The 19,328-nt window shown below is 44.6% G+C and overlaps 1 protein-coding gene across 9 annotated transcripts in view; it reads left to right on the top strand.

Annotated features, from left to right (window-relative positions):
• TFAP2B (transcription factor AP-2 beta) overlaps positions 1 to 19,328 on the top strand; it is a 65,719-nt gene that overhangs the window by 22,738 nt on the left and 23,653 nt on the right. For 6 of the 9 annotated variants that reach the window (XM_082216424.1, XM_082216422.1, XM_082216421.1 and 3 more), the window contains 4 exons: positions 2,402 to 2,464; positions 8,650 to 8,869; positions 13,919 to 14,037; positions 18,503 to 18,644. In XM_082216424.1, coding sequence (XP_082072550.1) covers positions 2,402 to 2,464; positions 8,650 to 8,869; positions 13,919 to 14,037; positions 18,503 to 18,644 — 544 coding nt within the window. The remainder of the gene's footprint in view (positions 1 to 2,401; positions 2,465 to 8,649; positions 8,870 to 13,918; positions 14,038 to 18,502; positions 18,645 to 19,328) is intronic. The other 3 variants (XM_082216427.1, XM_082216426.1, XM_082216428.1) reach the window with 1 other exon arrangement.

Here is a 19,328-nt window from a genome sequence, read left to right as displayed (position 1 = left end):
TTGTTGTTTTTTTAACGTATGATTAATATATAAAACGAAAATAAACAGAAACTCAGAAACGCCATAAATCTAGCCTTGTGATCCTATCACAAGGTATTTGGGAGTCCCATTGCTCCGGAATCGCCCCCTTTTAGTTTGTTTGTTTGTTTGCTCTCTGTTGTGTGGGAGCAACCCAATGGAGAACCGATTTTCTTTTCTCCCTGCCCGCCCAGCCTTAATATATGCGTGGAAAATGGTAAACATGTAAAGAAGCGAAAGTTTCACGCTGGGTTGCTGCACGCTCCATTTCCTTGCCGTTTCCTGCTGTCGTTTCAAAGCGATCTTGCTCGACTAAGAGCTCCCGTTTTCGGGAACAGGATTGTCGTTCGTAATTACTAGCAAACCAAGCGGCTACTGCGGCTCCCTCGCTCCTATTGATAAGCTCAAGAGAAAGGGAGGGGGGAGGGGGGAAGAGGGGGAGCGAAGCGGGGAGGGCAGACCCTCCCTTCTGTTAGAAATTAAAACAAAAGCACCCACCTCGGTTATAATATTACACCGGAGTGGCAGCGGGTGCGGGAGGAAGCGCTCTCAAGGAGACGAGAGAGGAAAAGGCTCTTGGGTTTGAGAGAGGAGCTGGGGGGGGGGTGTCCCTTCCCCGGTACAGCAGCCGAAGCAAAGGATGTAGTGGCTCAAGGGCGGGGGGGGGCGGGTCGCTGTAAATCGCCTTGAGACCTTGTCAGGGAAAAAGGCGGGGTATAAATAAATATGTGATAATGATAATACGTGGAAGAAAAGCTGCAATTACTTAATTCCCGTTCCCCATACGCTCCCCAATCTTAGTGACTTTTACTTGGGAGTAAATTCCATTGACTTATAAAGAAAGTAGATGACTAGCCAGGAGCATGGATTTGCTCGGACGGAAAGACCCCGCTGAGTTCTGTGGGGGCTGTTGCAAAGTGTGTCTGGGTTGATGGCCTTACGGAATGGGGTGGCGGATTCAACTGGGGAGTTGCAGGTTAGGGTCACGTTTCCGGACGCCGCTCTGGTGGCCGTCACAGTTCCCTGCCGCTAATAATGTTGGCACTGAGGAAAGATGCTGTGCAAAACCTTCTCTCTCTTTCGTGTGCTAGTTTACCCAATGCAGAGCGATGGGGTTACTTTGGGGAGCATTCAGAAACGGCACACCCAGCCACACTTCGGCAATTGAAATGATACCAGTCCGGAATTCCAGTTCTTCCCTCCATATAAAGTGAAGAACGATCCTCAATATTTTATGGGAAGTAAATGCTATTGCATTCAATGGCTACAGAGAAGTAAAACAGATGTTAATAGTACTTCAGACCCAGCGAGGAGCCAACTGAGCTCTGTCCATGCTCAGAGTCACTCTGCCTCTGAAAAGTTTCGGTGCTGAGAAGTAGCATCAGAAACAGTCAGTAGTTTGAGCTAACTCAAGAGCCCTGCTGGATCGGGCCCAAGGCCTGTCTAGTCCGTTATCCTGTTCTCATACTAGCCAACCAGATGTCTATGGGAAGGCGGCAAGGAGGGCCGGAGCACAACAGATCCTCCCCATTTGTGGTTCCCTGCAACTGGTGTTCAGGGACAGTGGAGGTACCATGGCTGGGAGCGTAAAATCGTTGCTACGCTGAACTCAAGAACAAAATAAAGCTCTTCTGGATCATCGTAATCATCAATAACAACAATAAATGGAGGAGGCATTTAGGTTAAAATTCATCATGAGCTGTGTACTTTCTCTGTTCGTTGTGCTGCGTACGCCCCCGCTCTTGTGCACCTAACTGAAATCTCCAAATTGCATTACATTTTGCAATAGCTTTAATATAAAAGTAATTATACAGATCTGGATAACTCGATCCCTATAGTTTCTTCCATGGGAGGCTCGCTTTTCCCTTTCCTTTCCTTTTTCCCCTTCAAAAAGAGAGAGAAGAATTAGGTAATTTACAAAAGATGGACTGGAGATTAGAGCGCACATCTCCGGAGCTATGAAATTGCAATGGATACGGTTATGTAGAGGTTTGCAGGAGCTCTCCGTGTATTTGGAAACGTTTGCCCATGTCATCTCGCCCTTTACTTAAAGGACTGCTTCTTTCGAAGGGACTGTAGCAACAACAACAAGAAGAAGCAGGAGGCAAGCGCCATAATACCTGTTAGACGGTACCTACATGGGAAAATGCTATGAAATGCATTCGCTTCAGTTATATATGCGGGCAAAGCGACAAGTGCAAAATCTGCTTAAACTCCCCTTGCACTCCAGTCCCGATCAGATCTACTTAGAGGCAAGTTCCGTTCATTTTAATGAGGGTCCCTCTTGTGACTTAGGTTCGCAGCCTCTGACTCAGATGAATATTTTCTTTACATCAAGTAGAGTGTGTATGTTCTTGTTTTGTTTTTTCCCCCTCATGTCCAGCCCGATCCTATGTATGTTTACTCGGAAGTAAGTCCCAGTGTGTTCAACGGCGCTTACTCCCAGGTAAGTATGCACAGGGTTGCAGCCTGAATGGTCTACTTACTTGGAGGATGGGTTTGATGAGACACTGGCATCCAGATCCACCGCCCAGTTGGCTGCAGGACTCGCGCTCCGACCTCAACACATTTAATTGGAAGCACATCCCCACGTAAGGAAAGGGTGAAAAGGATCCTGGACGTGAGAATGGTCCCAACCAAATTAAGCAACTGGGGAGAAAGTGTGGTTGGGGTTAGGGTGGGGTCAGGGCGCCTTTTGGAGCCCTTGCTCCCCGGAGACAACTTTAGGATGCAGGCTGCTGGACCCTTGGATCTGGTCTTCTGGTCACTATTTTAATTTAACCGCCCCCACCCCGCAAAGTAAGTCCCATTGTCTTGGACTGACTTCCAGGTAAGGCTGCAATCCTGTGCATGCTTCTCTGGTAGCAAGTCCTATCGAACGTGGTGGGACTTGCTTCCGAGTAAATATGTATAGGGATCAGGCTTCGTAAGAGTACTCAGTTCCAACGCAAGTCCTCTAAAGCTGGAAAAAAAAACCTGTTTCCTGAATATATTCCTTCAGCCACAACCCAAGAAATGTAGGATACCTGCTGCTAACAGTTATGGCAAGATACTTCCAGGAAAGATGAGCAGCGTTAGGAATAGGGCATCTTTCTAGTTTTGCTATGGTCTTATTGTAAACCGCCCTGTGATCCTCTGATGAAGGGCGGTACAGAAATTTAACAAACCAACGAACCCTACCAGCAGCGTCCTCGTAGTAGTGGCAATCCTGGAGACAGGCAGCCTCTTTCTGCTGAAGACAAGGGGGCAGAACTGCATCTCAGGCTCTTTCATTTACATCCCTGTCCTTCTAAAACTCTTCGGGGCAAGCGCGTCTGAGAACATTGCGGCCCGAAATGACTCAGACCTATGGAGTTGGCTGCGATTCCAGCTGTAAATATTTTTCAGCGCCTATTAAAAATGCTTCTCGATCGATACAAGGGAGGGGGCGCTGCCACTTGTAGAATAAGGTTGAGATCCGCCCCCCCCCCTCCGCAGTAAACTTGTGAGGCTTGCTTCGGAGTAAATCTGTGTAGACCTGCCCTGTAAGGGTGCGGTTTCCTCGTGTGAGGATGCAACTAAAAAGCAAGGTGTGTGTAGGGGGGTCGTCTTCGTTTTAAAAATGGGACCCCTTTCTCTTGGCGTGACCATGTTGTTGCGTTGCCAGTGAGAGCTGCTATGACTTCCTCGCTAAGCCAGTTAAGCGGCCGGGGGCGACGGAGGCTGAAGGCGGTTAGGATGGGGGTCTTTGCAGAGGACGGCCAGCCAAACTCACCCCCAGACTTATTTTAGGCCTGGTCAGCCGAGATCCCAAGGCTGCTGCTCCCACTCTGTTTGACGCGATTGGACCTTTTTCGTTTCTTTCTAATTAAATGCCTTCTGTGATTTTGGTATTTTATTTTCTGGTCATGGAAGGCGTTCAGGAGCCCTGATAGACTGAGGAGCTAATATAAAAAATTCTAAAATGCAGAGTAGGGGAGGTAAAAGGGAGGGGAGGGAGATTCATTCTAAATACATCTCTCGGAAGGAAGTTCTGGTGAGAACTTAAAGAATGCTAGTAAAAATCAAGTTTAGGATCCAGCTGAAAGATTTATGAGACCCCTAGGACAAAACCGATAATAAGGTCTAGAAGATGCAGATTAATAATGAAGATAGTCCCTCTGAGCATGTGCAGAGTGCATTCCCCTTATCCACAGGGTGCAGTTAAGCCACAACTGAGTCACTCAATTGGGACTGATTTCACAGATAAGCCCCTGCAACACTTTGCCCTAGACGAGTCATAGATCGATTAGATAGATAGATAAATAAATATCTATGGACTTTTAAATGGGGGCGGGGCGGTTTACTGTTTTAGTTTGTTACTATGTTATGTATTTTTGTGTTTTTATATTGTAAACCGCCCTCGGAAGAAGGGTGCTATAGATATATATTCAAAAAAATATATAAATAATAAATCGAACTGCGTGAAATAAGGAAGATAAAATATATGAGCGAGAAGAGCAAACGGAAGCCGAGCCAGCTTTCGCTTCCCATGTGGCAAAACCACTCAGTCGTTTACTTTGAAACCTCCGTCCAATCCGCACCAAGCAGCACGGATCTATGAAATCTAACACGGGCTTGGGACTTCTGTAGTTGTTACAGCGCTTTAGTGTGGGATTCTGGTGTGGTGGAAGGAAATATTTTGTAATAAAACCTGGACGAAGGCTTGTTCTCTTTACTCCTTCCCTTGAGGTTATTGACTTGCCAATTTCCTTGGTAAGCCTAGCCTGTTAAGACACTCGATCTTACACGTTTGGGAAGCTCGGGAGATGATGTGTATATAATCAATATATATGCAACTCCCGCACACCATACTCCCGCCCCTTTTGCCACTAAAGAGTATTTTCATGAATGGGACAACAATCCTTTTCCTAGGGATACAAAGCTGGAAATAAAGAGTCCCGTTGAAATAGCTCAGATTGTACTTCACACTTGGCTGAAACTCTAGCGCCAGTATATGATGATATTAAGAATCTTTAAGGAGTTCTTAAAAGTTGGCTTTCCTCTCTCCTAACCAATTATAGATGCGATTCATTTTGAGGCATGAAAGTGTCATAGAAAGCTGAGACCTGGTTCTCACAAATAATAGTTGTGGTAGCCTCCTTGCAGGAGTGTACCACTTCAGATTGCAGGCGGGCGGCTCAAACGGTGCAGTGTTTTGCCTTTGGATAACATTCCTAAGTGTAAGAAATCTAGCACATCAGGAAAATGGCTAGGTTATAACCCTTTCCTCTGACATTTAGTTTTCTATATCCAGAAATCCCCCCCCCCAAAAAAGAAAGCATTCACCTACAATCTGAAGTGGGACAGTCCGGAAACAGGTTTATCATTTCATCTGCTCTATATAAGAACGAGTGTAAAGTACAGAATCTGGACTTGCCATATATTTGGCTTCCTGCAGGGCATGCTTGTAGAATCCAAATGTCTCCTTCCCTCCCTTTCGGAACTTGAGAACTCGCTTTGTCTATTAAGGTAGCACCAGCCTGCAGTGATCTCAAGGAAGCAGCAATAGCAGCAGCTGTCAGCCCTTATTAACTCTTGCATGAAGCGTACCTTAAGTATGGCTTGTTCTCAATTACAGGCAGCAAATGAAACAACTGGGGGAGGCATGCAGTAAGTCTCTGTATAAATTATAGTGATTGGTTGATTGATCAGAGCACCTGCTGCAAATCAGAGGGATTTTTAAAAAAGTTTAGTAGCAAGCAAAATGTATCATTAATAATTTCCTTCTATTTGTTTTTTTTTGGGGGGGGTATGTGTGTGCCCTGTTTAATAACTTTATACCCAAGTCTACTTATAGTTGGTGAATTTGCTCTAATTCTCTTAAAACAGCGCTCATTCTTGAAATAAATTGTTTGAGCAGCTTGGAATCTTAGGGAAAAGCAGCTTTTCAGTAGTGAGCTCCATTTTCATTTGGAATTAGAATGATTTGCTTTTTTTACACACCCAGCCCTCCCAGTATGTCTGTTAAATAAAAAATAATGTTTTCATCAATTCCAAGCCAGGATAAAGGGTTAAAAAAACCCAAATATACAAGTTTTTATCAAACCAGTGCAAAAATGATCCCGCTGCTAAGCTTACCAGTCTAGCCATTTATTGGATTCCTTTCCTTTTTATATTTGTGAATCAGTACTAAAAAATAATGAAACAAATATTTACGAGTAATAACTATTTATTTATACAGTGCACAAAGTGTCTTACAGTTTATATGTGGAGAGAGAAGCTACTGATCAATCCAAACTCTGAGTGCTCATTCTAGCAAACAGGAAATGCTGGACTTGACTGCTCTTTCTGGATATCCCACAAATATTATTAAGAACACTGATATTTTTTTCTTTGGCTTGTCCATTATAATCTACGGAGCTACACTAAACAGCTCAAAAGCTTACTTCCCTCTTTTTAAAAACTGTATTTATAGATGTGATCCAGGAACAAGTTAAACCAAAATGTTTCTTTTGAATGTGATGTCCCAATCACTTCACGGTGCCTAAATGAGCTTTCCATACAAGTTTCTCTGGCTCAATGGGTTAGTGGGTCAGGCTGTGAATTTCTAATTGCCCTTGTTTCATATTCTGTTTTACCATGTGGTTGTAGTAAAGGCCGCCTGCTGTCTCCAACTTCTACATAATTACAAATATACTTAGAAACACCAGGGCAACTTCCCTAGAGATAAGGAAGAATCTATGAAGGGTTAATTGGAGTATTGTTGCAACTACCCTGGGGTTAAACTAATAGATTCATGGGTTGGTGTTCTAAATATCTAATCTGTGAAAAAGCTTGAAACAGTCACTGGTCCAGAGAAAGATATACAATTGTTGGTTTGAGATTTAGAGAGACAACTGGGTGACTAAATACAACAGGGATAGTCTTCCCCACCCTAAATATTGTGCAAAAAATTAGCTTCAGCAGGTGTGGCCTAACATGCTATTTAGCCCAGAAAAGACAATTAAGAGGTGGTGATATGACAAGCATCTCAAAACATGGAGCTAATTTATTTTCTGATGCTTTAGGAAAGGAGCTGAAGCGGTGGGTTGAAATTACAATATTGGTGATTTTGACAAAGTGTTAGGGAAACTCCCTTGGAAGATGGAGGCCTCTCCTTCATTGGAGGTTTTCAAAGCTTAATTGCCACCTATCCAAGATGCTGTAGCAACAGAAGCAAATCAGATGACCTTTCAGGTCCCTCCAACTCTATAAATCTAGTGAAATGCCCTTCCCACTCCATGTAAGGGTTTAGAGCATAGGCTCCATGTCACCCTAAAAGAGAGAGTGGAAACTCAGAGTTCGTGCACTAATTAAGATGAACATAGATTAAAAAAAATAAAGAAACTGGGACACAACAGCTGTATTCTGCTGAACTCAAGTTGACCAATAGAAGCTGGCTCTCTTCATAGACATCCACCTGTTAAACCTGGCTTCTCAGTGACGAGTGGGGTTCTTCATCCCCCTCCACCACTGCCATTCCTGTGCCTATTGTGTTTTTATGTTGTACCCTGCCACACACACACATGGTGGATTATGAATAATTAAGCAAATAAGTAAGTAAAACTAGCACCCAATAGGTAGATATAAAATGATCGAAATCTTGTCCTGGCATGGGGCAGTGTGGGGGGGCACCCTTAATCTATTGCATTTCTGACTATTATGTAGGTATTTACTAGGAGTTGCGCAAGAAAACTAGTTGGCAGCTTCTGCTGGTGGAGAAGGCTTTCCAGCCCAACCCCATGGCAGCCGAATGTTTTCTGATAGACATGTAAAGGCAGTATGCCAACTTTCAGTGCACCCCTTTCTTCTTCTGAGTTTTTAGGTGATCCCTTTTGGAGAGCTTAGAATGACCCACCTTTGCATTATACTGGAGACTTAGTATCCAGGAGCACAAAATATGTGAGCTATTAATTGCATAGAAAACAGTGATGTTAAGTCTGGTAGTATTGTAAGTATTGACTTATTCCATATGGGTTGTGTTCCTTCCCTTCCAAGTTCACCTTGCTGTCCTGGGACCCATTGCAGCATGTCTCCTTTCACTACTTCCATGGAAAGAATTTGTCATTTGGTCCGTTTCCATAGGCAGTATGGGACTCTTGCCAACATCACCTTCAGCAATGTGGCTTCTTTCTGTGTTGTAGGAAATGCCTAATGTCCGAGACTGACTCCTCATTATTATGCCACAGTTGCTCCTTCCTGAAAGAAGAGTCTCACTGTCCTGGAAAGGAGCTCCTCTGCCCACAGCTTAGTCTTAGAGTGACTTCCAAGCATTACTGTGAGCCGTAAAGGATGGAGTCAGGCTCCATGGCAGCTGCTCCCACTCTGTTCACTGTCATTCTGGATGGGGTCCTTTGGCCCCTCTCAGTTTAGCAGCTCTCATGTTCCGAGGATAATGCCCAAAGGGTCTTTCTATGTGAAACACTGCTAATGTGGCATTGGGGTCTGTCATGGCACCTCTATAAGAACCATCCCTGTGATGGGATCCCCCATATGACTCTGAGCAGTAAGCCATCTAAACAAAAGGTGCTGAATCAATGGGACTGATTTCTGGTTGAGCAAATGTGGTCTTATGACTGAGCCGGTCACTGAAGTGTGCTGTTTCCCACACCTACTTTTCTGTCTCCCCAGTTCCAGTTCCTCCAAAATCTGTAACTTCCCTGATGATGAACAAAGACGGCTTCCTTGGTGGCATGTCTGTGAACACAGGCGAAGTATTTTGTTCAGTACCTGGGCGGCTCTCCTTGCTCAGCTCAACTTCCAAGTACAAAGTAACTGTTGGAGAAGTTCAAAGGCGCCTCTCACCCCCAGAATGTTTGAATGCCTCGCTTCTTGGAGGAGTACTTAGAAGGTAAGGCCTTGGGATAGGTATATGTGTGCTTATGTGTGAGATTTATTATGTGGTGTTACAGGGATCAGCTTTGTGCGTATCTGTTGAATGTTGATGCATGTAGAAGACCTCATAGGACATATACTTAACAGTCTGGCTACCAATATGCATGCATGGGACTCTGAGGACTTCTTGGAAAAAATCAGTTGGCTGCAAGGCTTTTGACTGGGGCTGGTCATGTGCAACACATCTCACCAGTTCTTAAAGGACTACATTGGCACTGCTTTTCAGAGCACAATTCAAAGTTCAGGAGCATATCCTTTAAAGCAATATACTGCTTGGGACTCAGGTTCTTCAAATGCTCCCAAATGAATCTACCCAAATGTTAAGATCATCTTCTGGGCCTGGGTGGCTGTGCCTTTGGAGATGAGGTACATAGCAGCTGAGAAAAACTCTTTTCAGCTGTGGCACCCCATCTTTGGTGTTCCCCCAGTGAGGCTTGCCTACGACCGAGTCTCTCATGTCCTTTTGGGACCTTGTCCTGCTCAGGTGCCCTTTGATTTTTGTTTCCTGTGATATGTTAATTTGTTGTTGTTGTTGTTGTCAATAACCATGAAGCATAGAATCATTGGGTTGGAAAGGGTACCAAGGGTCATCTAGTCAATTCCCCTGCAATGCTGAAATCTCAAATGTCCTATTTTTGCTTTCATCTATTTTTTAAACATTGTTTTAAGTAAGTTTTACTTGAAGGGTAGGGATGATATGATAATGTATGCATATTCAGCACTTTAGCTGTTGCACTGTAATAGCCTGGAGTTAAGTTCTAGTTACAGGTAGGTAGCCATGTTGGTCTGCCATAGTCAAAACAAAATTTAAAAAATCCTTCCAGTAGCCCCTTAGAGACCAACTAAGTTTGTTATTGCTATGATCTTTCATGTGCACGCACACTTCTTCACTGAAGTGAAGAAGTCACAAGACCCTTATATATGAAAAAGTCACCAGACCCTTATATATAGTGAGAGGGTGTGTGTGTGTGAGGGGGTCTGTTGACTTCTGTTTCAGTGTATCTGAAGAAGTGTGCATGCACACGAAAGATGATACCAATAACAAACTTAGTTGGTCTCTAAGGTGCTACTGGAAGGAATTTTTTTATGGAGTTAAGTTGTGAGCCAGGCATTCTAGGGGTCAAAATACATTCGGTGGTTTTAGGCCAGGAGTGGTTAGCCTGGGCTCTTCCAGATGTTGCTGACCTATGAGCATAGCTGTCAACGTTTTCCTTTTTTAAAGGGAAATTCCCTTATTCCGAATAGGATTCCTCGCAAGGAAAGAGAAAAGTTGACAGCTATGGTTCTGAGTTCTATCATCCTTGAACATTGGCTATGTTGGCAAGGGCTGATGGGAGTTGGAGTACAGCAACATGTTGAGTGCTGTCGGTTAGCCATCTCTTTTAGGCAAAGCACTCACTTTCAACCTTAACTTTCCCCTCCATGAATTCATAATGCTGGCTTATTTTAAAAGGTTGTTGTAAGAATTGCTGAGGCACATGGCTGGCCCAAGACATTTTGTCACATGAGGCAACCACAAAATGCTGCTTCCTCCCTCCTGCCAGGGAAGAAGGAATGAGTAATGATCTACCAGCGGTGAAGGGTGCTCCCACTGCTCCTGGGGCAGACACATGTCCCCTTGGGGGGGTGCAGGGGGGCACGGAGGGTGAAGGAGTCCACTGCGCCTGGCCATCCCTCACTCCCAAAGCAACACCAGCCATTGGAATGACACCACTCGGGGTTGGTATCACTTCTGTGGTGAGGGCTGGCCTGCCACAGCTGGCTCCGTTCGCCCTCCACACCACTCCATGGAAATACACCAAAGCTGCTTGAAGAGTGTTTCCATGGTGGGGTGTGTTGCTCCAGTGGCAAGGGCTGGCCATTTGCTGTTCACACCCCACCATGGAAACAGTCCTTACTTTCAGTTAATGTGGTACATCTCTTCAGTAAGGGCTTCATTTGAGTCTGAACTCTGGTTCTTTGAGAATTCCATTGAATAAGTGTACAGTGGTGACCTGGTAGATATTGCATAACTCTAGCAGCCATGGAATCGGAGGATGGGTCCTCTGATGGTACCTGGTTAGAGAACAGGAAGCAGAGAATAAGAATAAATAGATAGTCCTCATAGTGGACTATGAGGTGTATACATAGGTGTATAAGACCTCACAGGTATCTGCATAGGGACTGGATTTTTTTTTTTAATGGTTCATACATGATTTGGAGTTAGAAGTGAGCAGTGAGGTGGCCATGTTTGCTGATGGCAATGAGACTGCAAGGAAAGAGCAACCCAAAAGATCACTGGGTCACAGCAACTCACCTGGGAGGAAATGATACCGTGTTTGGGGATTTTTAGTTTAGAAAAGGGTGAGTAACGAGCAATATGAGAGAGGTGCTCACAAATATTTATGATGTGGAGATAGTGGATAGAGATGTGTTTTCCCCTTTCCCATGGTACTCAAACAGAATGAAGCAAGGTTCAGGCAGACAAAAGTAAGTCATTCTTCACACAGGGCACACTGAAGCGACGGAATTCACTGCCACAATATGGGGTGATGATTTTAAAAGGGGATGAGAGCCATTCATGGAGGGCAAGCCTATCAGTGGCTACAATACATGATGCCTCTAAAGAACAGTTATGGGGAAACAACCAGAGGGAGAGGACTATTGGCCTTGTCTGCTGCTTATGTACTTTTGATTGGCATCTGGTTCACCACTTTGTGAAATGGGGTGCCTAAGGCCAGGAGTCAGCAAAGTGGTGGGCCGTAGTGTGTGTGTGTGTGTGCATGCACACACACACATGTGCAAAGACTATTTCCGGGGCTCCTTCTGGCGCGGAGGAGGCATGTGCAGCTTCCCATTGGCTGCAGGAGTTTCCTGTAGCCAATGGGAAGCCGGCCAGCATCGTGGATAGTGGTCCCTGCTCTGCTCCGTGCCGGTTTAGCGCGGCGCACTGGAGCCAACCAAGCAGGCAGCAGGGGTCCCTTAGGGGGCGGCGGGGGTCCATGGGCCAGTTAAACGACCCCCATGGGCCGCTTGTGTCCCATGGGCCTTAGGTTGCCGACCCCTGATATAGGCCTTTGGCCAGACTCCACAGTGCTGCTTTTGCAACTGAAGCCTAACATGGCGCCATCTGGATGTTGCTAGACTACAACACCCATCACCCCTGACCCATCATGCTGGCTGGGACTGATGGAAGTTATAGTCCAACATCTGGAGGGCACCACACCAGCTAAAATTAAAACCTAATTTGACTTCAGGAAAAGGAATAAGCACCCATGAGTTGAGCATGCAGACAACCTTCTAGCTTTTCTGATAGGCCTAGGATCCCAACATCTCTTTCTTTACATGTAAAGAAAGGGTGTGAAGCTCTGTTCTACAGGGTGGCTGGTATGTCTTTCAGAAGAGAGGGTGGGAAACAGTGCAGAAATCACATCTCTAATGTAAGATATTCACAGTTGCAGAGTAAGCCCTTTCCTTCTTATCCCCCCCTGACTTTTCCCCCTGTAGTATGATACAATGTGTCATTTCTAGGTGGGTTAATAGCTATGGATATTAAAGGTAAAACTGGGGCCTCCTCAGCCTGTGTGAAGCTTGGGCACGTGGTCTTCAGCATGCATCCATCTATGCTCATATGCACACATGCATCCTGGCCAATGGTTGCCATTTGGTTGATGAAGAAGTGAAGTCCAGAAGTAGAGGTGGGGTCTTCCTCTGTCACTGCAAGTCGAATCTGTTGCTATTGTCAAATGAATGGAAAGCAGCAATACTTTAATTGCTAGATCAACTAGTGAAAGCTTCCATTCCTTCAGTGGGACCCACTTTTAATTGGAGAGGACTCATTTTTAAAAAGCAGGGCTGCCAGTTCTGTGGGCTTTTTTGATTTGTGGTATGTTGCTGAAATGGATAAGAGGTCTTTTTCTAAAAGGAATGGTAGATATTGTTAAAATGTGCCTGCAATACCGATATTTCAGTAATAGGCAAATATATTTAAATTGCTCATAAGGTTGCCAGCTGCAATTAAAAGACACACACTCAGAACCAATACTAAACTCTTCGCGTTGCTGAGGGCAGTTGTACAAGCCGTCACTCCCCTCTCCACAGCTACCTGTATCCTGGAAGTCTTGATCTCCTACTTCTCTGACCTTTCCACCTTTCCAGTTTTATGGCCACGGAGGTGTTTCTCAAGGCTAGACATTTTGCTTTTCCTCAAAACTAATAATCTATCCCATGGGCATAGCCAGGATTTTTGTTAAGGGGGGAGGCAGGCCTTTTGCTGGGGTGGAGCAGAACTGCAATTAGCTATGTATTTTTATTGATTTTTATTGATTGGGGGGCAGCTGCCCACCAGCCCCCTGCCTCCTTTGGCTATGCACATGATCTAGCCATTTACTAGGAGCAAGCCACAATGAAACCAGTGCTCAAATAAAAACTCATGGAATCGGGCTGCTGCAGCCTTGGTTGGGCGCTACCAGCCCATCTCCTTTTGCTTTCCTGGTGCAGGGTCCAACCAGTACCAGTGAGTCATGTGTTGTGGGGGGCTCGACTAGATGACCCTTTGGGACACCTTCCTACTCTACAAATCTGTGATCCCTCAGCATAACTCTTCCTCGAGAATCATTATTTCTCCCTCCCCTCCCCTCTCCTTTCTCCCTCCCCTCCCCTCTCCTTTCTCCCTCCCCTCCCCTCTCCTTTCTCCCGCTCCCCAATGCCCATCTCTCGATCTGTTTGTCTCATTGCTTCTCTCTCCCCCCCCACTCTCCCCTCCTTCTCTCTCTCTCTCCTTCCTCGTTACCTGTCTGTCTCTCATTACTTCTCTCTCTCTCCCTCCCCCTTCCCCGTTTCTCAATTTTGTCTGCTAGAACTTCCTCAGTCAGCTGCAATTCAGACCCAGTCACGCGCGCTAAAGCCCCTTCCAGCTCCGGGGAACTGCCTCATAGTCGTTCCCCCCCCCCCCAAGTTTCTTTCCTGGGAACATTCCTTCAGCTTCGAATCAGCACCTTCTTCCCCCCCCATTTTGCCATTGCAGAGCCAAATCGAAAAACGGGGGCAGATCGTTGCGAGAGAGGCTAGAAAAAATCGGCTTGAATTTGCCAGCCGGCCGGCGCAAAGCGGCAAATGTCACCTTACTCACCTCCCTGGTGGAAGGTAAGCAGACGCGGCCCGCGCGGATCCCCCCCGCGGCGCCCCCGGGCGGCTCTCGAGGGCGGGGGAGCGGGGACATTTCGCACGCGGCTCGTGCATTGAGTGGAAATCGTTGCCGGGGTAGCACCGAAGCTCCGGCACGCAGGAAGCAGGAGTGTTGAATAAAGAACAAAGACCTCAAGCGTCATGAAGCTCGGCCCATATCTCCACTCTGGGGCGCGTGTAGACCTCGCCATCCGAAATGGCTTGACTTCAGCCTGTGCTTCGGAGTGAGTCCCACTGAGGGCAGCGAGACGTGCTTTGGAATCAGCACGCCTCTGATCGGACCAGCCTAGGGGTCACAGCCTTCCTTAGGATGGAGGAGAATATAAAAACAGAAATTTTAAACATGGGTGGATTTTTGTTTGGAGGGGAGGGGGGGGGAGGTTGGCTGCTTGCATTGTCTTATTATGAAGGTAATACCAATGGAACTCCATTGATGCTGGTGGGGGCTTTCTATTGCAATTACGCTGTGTGTGTGTGTGTGTGTGTGTGTGTGTGTGTTGTAGGGGTATTTTTCCAGGGTTGCAGAGGAGAAAGGGGAGTTGCTGCTAGATTCCAAACTAAGCTCCCAATCCTATGCATATTTACTTGCAAGTAATCCCTTCAGTGTTCAGTGGCTGGGCCTCAGTCAATGTGGATAGAAATGTGCTTTGTGGAAAATTTAGTACTGGGTTATAGAGAGGCATGTTGGCTCAGAGAAGAATTGGAGGCTTCCCCTTGACAAATACTTGTATATGACACTAATAAGGATTCATGGGATTCTTTCAAAAGCAGAATTTAAAAAACACCACTGGGTATCATTAGTATACTATGTGTAATTATTGACTTCAGGGTTCCAGAATCTGGTTATTTGAATGTGATTAAGCTGTAAACCTGAATGAAGCCATTAGAAAAGTCAGCATACCTACGTCAGGAATAAAGGTATTGGTACCAGAGGTCTTTGCTAGTTACTTGACAATTTCCTGGTTCCTAAGTTATTGTTAAAAGAATAATGATGATGAAGGTCCATTTCAGGAGAGACATTTAATGAAAAATAAAGATATTCCAAAGTTTATAAAGTAAATAGGAAATGATCACAGAAAATGGAGAGGAGAGGGATGAGCTGCTTGCTGAGGAAAGGAGCCCAAAGGTCCCTGAAGACTGAAATGGACAGCAAACTTGCACATAATAAACTGCTGATACTGTATGATTAAGTCCATCATGCATTACTCAGGTGTCATTTCTATGTTGGACCACGATGTAAGAGTATAACTCCACCCAAACCCTATTCAAGTGCTTCAGGAATTCTCAAAGTTAACCGGGAACTAGAACTGTGCATCCAACTATTAGAGTGAGATGCATTTGTGTTTGTGAATATTGGAGTGAGATGCATTACAAAATATACAAAATTGTTGCTGAGCAAGCCAAACAGTTTCCCTTAAAGAACTATCTCTTGGCCTATCCTACTGAATTAGCAGCTGCTTCAGCAATATCCCACTCTCTTCCACTGCTCTTCCATTTTATTGCCTGTGGCAAAAATGTTTCATTCATCACTGTTCAGGATTCACAAGGGGCAGGGAGTCTGGTCTTTATCTTGTAAGTTTCATAAGGAGAATTAAACATCCATGGTGAATGGAGATTTGATGAAGGTCATCTTTCTCTCCCACTTCCTTTCCTTTTCAAAATAATGTGTCATTAGGATTATTAGACATATTTGTTTTTATAGGTAACAGTCTCTGGGGTTGCCTTGATCCTCCTCCTCCTCCTCCTCCTCCTCCACTAGGTTTAAACTACAGTGTGGTATCAGTAATCAGAAAAGGGGCAGGCATTTAAATTTTACAATAACTTATTTTGTAATATTATAATTACCCCCAGTACCATAGCTATAATCCACACTGACTGTGGTTGGACTTAAGGATTGTTTGTAAAACAGAACATTCCCAATTAAATGATGGTATTTTGATTAGGACAGCATTGTGCAGATGTTGTAAAGCTTGCGTCCATGAGTAGCAACAAATCCACTATAAATTCCCATGTCAACAAGCCCTTACTGTTCCTGAATACATGTACACAGAATTTTATCCTACATTCTACATTTTGAGGGAGATGTAGTGAGTGAAGGTATCTATTTTTTATTTTTCAGTGGCAAAGGGATAAATATTTCAGCTGGATGCAAGCACCAATTGATGAAGTACATGATGTTTTACACTGGAACACAGTCAAAAATATCAGAATACAAAATGAGAACACAAAATACATAACAAGCAACAACAACAGAATGTATACATGTGTTGACTGTCTGCTGTTGTGTTTTTTGGTAGCCTGTTTAGGGGTTCAGTTCTGTTTAGGAATCCAGCCTGAGACTTGCACTCTACTTCCTTAGGGCAGGGCTCAGGCATGTTAATGGGGTGCTTTTGGACTTCTGTTGTGCATAAAAAGAATTGATGGTCCTCCACAGCCACATTGGAATGAATGGAAATACAGCCTTCACATCTCCCTCACCTAGGAGATATGGAGACTCTTGATGGACAGTTTTGGCATCCAGTTGAGCAAGGGAGTTGTGCAGGGAAGATTTATAATATAACACTAGAGGAACAGGAGGTTTGGAGAACTTTGTACTATCCATTCCTGCATATCAACAGAATCCCCAAGTTCACTTGCAACAAGGGAGGAAAAATGCGTGCTACAAATGCCAGAGGTACAGTCTTGTCCATTTTTCATGTAGTTCAGGACTGAGCATTTGTGCTTGGAGGCTAGACAAGACTTAGCTCAACTTGGAGCCCTAATATAATGCTAGCATCCAATGATCTAAAGCTCCTGAGTCCTTATTCTTCCTAACTGCAACTCAGTCTGTAACTTCTTACAATAGCATTACATTGCTTTGTATTTATGACAGGCGGGTGTCTTGAATGTTCTCCAAGTTGTGAATGTTAAGTGAGGCTTTGCTCAATCAGTATCCAGGCCTTCTACCACAGGGGAAGAAGGAACTCCTTTCTTTGCTTGAATTTCTCTTCCAGCTCTACTTATTAGAGAACCTACAATGCTATGAGAGTCTAGAACATTGTTTTTCGCTTCCTGGACTCTGGCCTATTGAAAGAAGGTGTTATAACAAGTGTGCAAGCCTGTTTGGTTTTAATTGTTTGCCAATTAATTTTATGGGAAGGAGGGCAACGAAGGTAGAGAAAGCAGCCTGAAGAAAGTGTACATGAAGAGCTCAAAAATAGCTCTTGGGAAAGAGAAGAATAAAACCCAACTGTATTTTTCCCCAGCACTGCACTCCAAAGGTACAATTCAGTCAAAAGTAAGCGCTATAAAATTGGACTGCTCTCAATAGAAGAAATAAGTGTGCATGTCAATCTCTCCCATTGAAATAAATGGGGCTTCAAAGTGCTTAGCTGAACAGCTCTTTCCACAATATTGCCAGCACAACCTTGGGGAGTAAAACTACTTCTTATCTCAGTCTTAGTGTAAGGCTGACCCCACGACTAAGTGATATCATTATGATGGCACTTAACAGTCACAGCTTCCTTCAAAGAATTCTGGGAACTGTAGATTTATTAGGAATCTTTGGATTCCCATCATAGAACACCTTTCAGGGGATGGAATTGTCGGGTTGGCCAGGGGCATGGACAACCCCCAGGCAAATGACAGGAACGTTTCCAGCCTGTCTCTCCCCCCCCCATCAGCGTGCAGCTCTAGGGAGTTCCGACAGCCTTCCCTGACGCTTTATAGTGACTCAAGTCTTGGAGACATTGAGCACACATCCAGAGTCCAGCAGAGATAAAACGCAGTCAGAGCTAGGCTGAGGTTGTGAGCACAAAGCTGCTTTATTAAGCATAAGGCAGAACAAAATTAAACATGTCTCCTCTCTCTGGTCTTCCTCGGAGAGAAGGCAGAAGTGAAAGCAAAAACAAATGGAAACAGAGTACAATACAGTAAAACATCCACTCCCGTGATTCCAACAGTCGATGCTGGAATGCATAACACAGACATGTGATGAACCAATCCTAAACAATATCTGCACAGTGAGTGGAATAGAAACCCAACAGGAATAACTAATTCAGGTTTGCTGTGTAGACATGCACAATGTGCATTTCCCTGTTTGTGTGATTCAACCTGCTTGCTAACAGCTTCAGCCAGCATCTAGTTGAGCTGATGTGGTTATATTGGTTACCCTTTCATAGCCCAGGTCGCAGACATTTAATGCTCTAGAACTCTACTACGTTCAGTATGGCCAATGGCTTAATGCAATGCTAAGGATGAAGGTGCAGGACATCTGCAAAGGACTGAAGAAGAAGATCGTGATAACTGAAAAGTTAGTTTTTGGTCTGACAGATCTAAGGATCTGACTATATGCCAGTCTCATTCAGTTAGTATTCACTTGGCTAAGAAGGATTGTGTCAATGTGGTTGACCTGTGATGATCAAAGCTGCTCATCTTTCCCCAGGAGAAGCTGTACATTTAGCTCGGGATTTTGGATACATCTGTGAAACTGAGTTCCCAGCCAAAGCTGTTTCTGAGTACCTGAACAGACAGCATACAGACCCTACTGATCTCCACTCCAGGAAGAATATGCTGCTTGCCACAAAGTGAGTAGGAATAACCCTATAATATACTTTGCTTTCAACATTCTGGCCCTGAAACTGATAGTTTCATGTTGATACTTTAGCAGGTTGTTTTTGTGGGATCATTAGATCTTAAATTACAAAACAGATCACACTGTCACAACTTTTGCTCCCTGTGGATTTTATCCCCTTGGTATAATTTTCAGATCAACAGATACGTTGTGGTAGTGTTCACATATCAAGCTCAGTTCAGATTTGTCTACTGCTGGGTTATTTATTACATTTGATATATTGCTTTCCCTCCAAAGAGCTCCAAGTGGCTTATATATGGTATCCAGGAGGTCTCTCATTCAGGAAGCACCCAAGGTGGAACAATATTTTATGTTACAGCAAACTAGGCATCCCCTCCAAAACATGAAAGGTGGTGTGGCCAGGACTCTGGGAACATGGTCTCCCTTTCATTATTAGAATCCTACTGGGGTTGAAGGCTTGAATAGGAAGGCTCTTGTGACTTAATGAGCATGTGTATTGTATACAGTACCATGTGGGCTCATGAAGACATCTGAAGGCAGCCCAGTATTGGGAAGCTTTTAAAGTCTGCTGTTTTTTTGTGTTCATTTATATTCTGTTGGAAGTCACTCAGAGTGGCTGGGGCAACCCGGTCAAATGAGCAGGATACAATCAACAAACAAACAAACAAACAATTTT

Source organism: Podarcis vaucheri (genome assembly GCF_965113315.1).
Source record: "Podarcis vaucheri genome assembly, chromosome: 3".
Taxonomy (NCBI): Eukaryota; Metazoa; Chordata; class Lepidosauria; order Squamata; family Lacertidae; genus Podarcis; species Podarcis vaucheri.
Note: the sequence above shows the minus strand (reverse complement) of the source record. Positions and strands in the feature narration are given on the sequence as shown.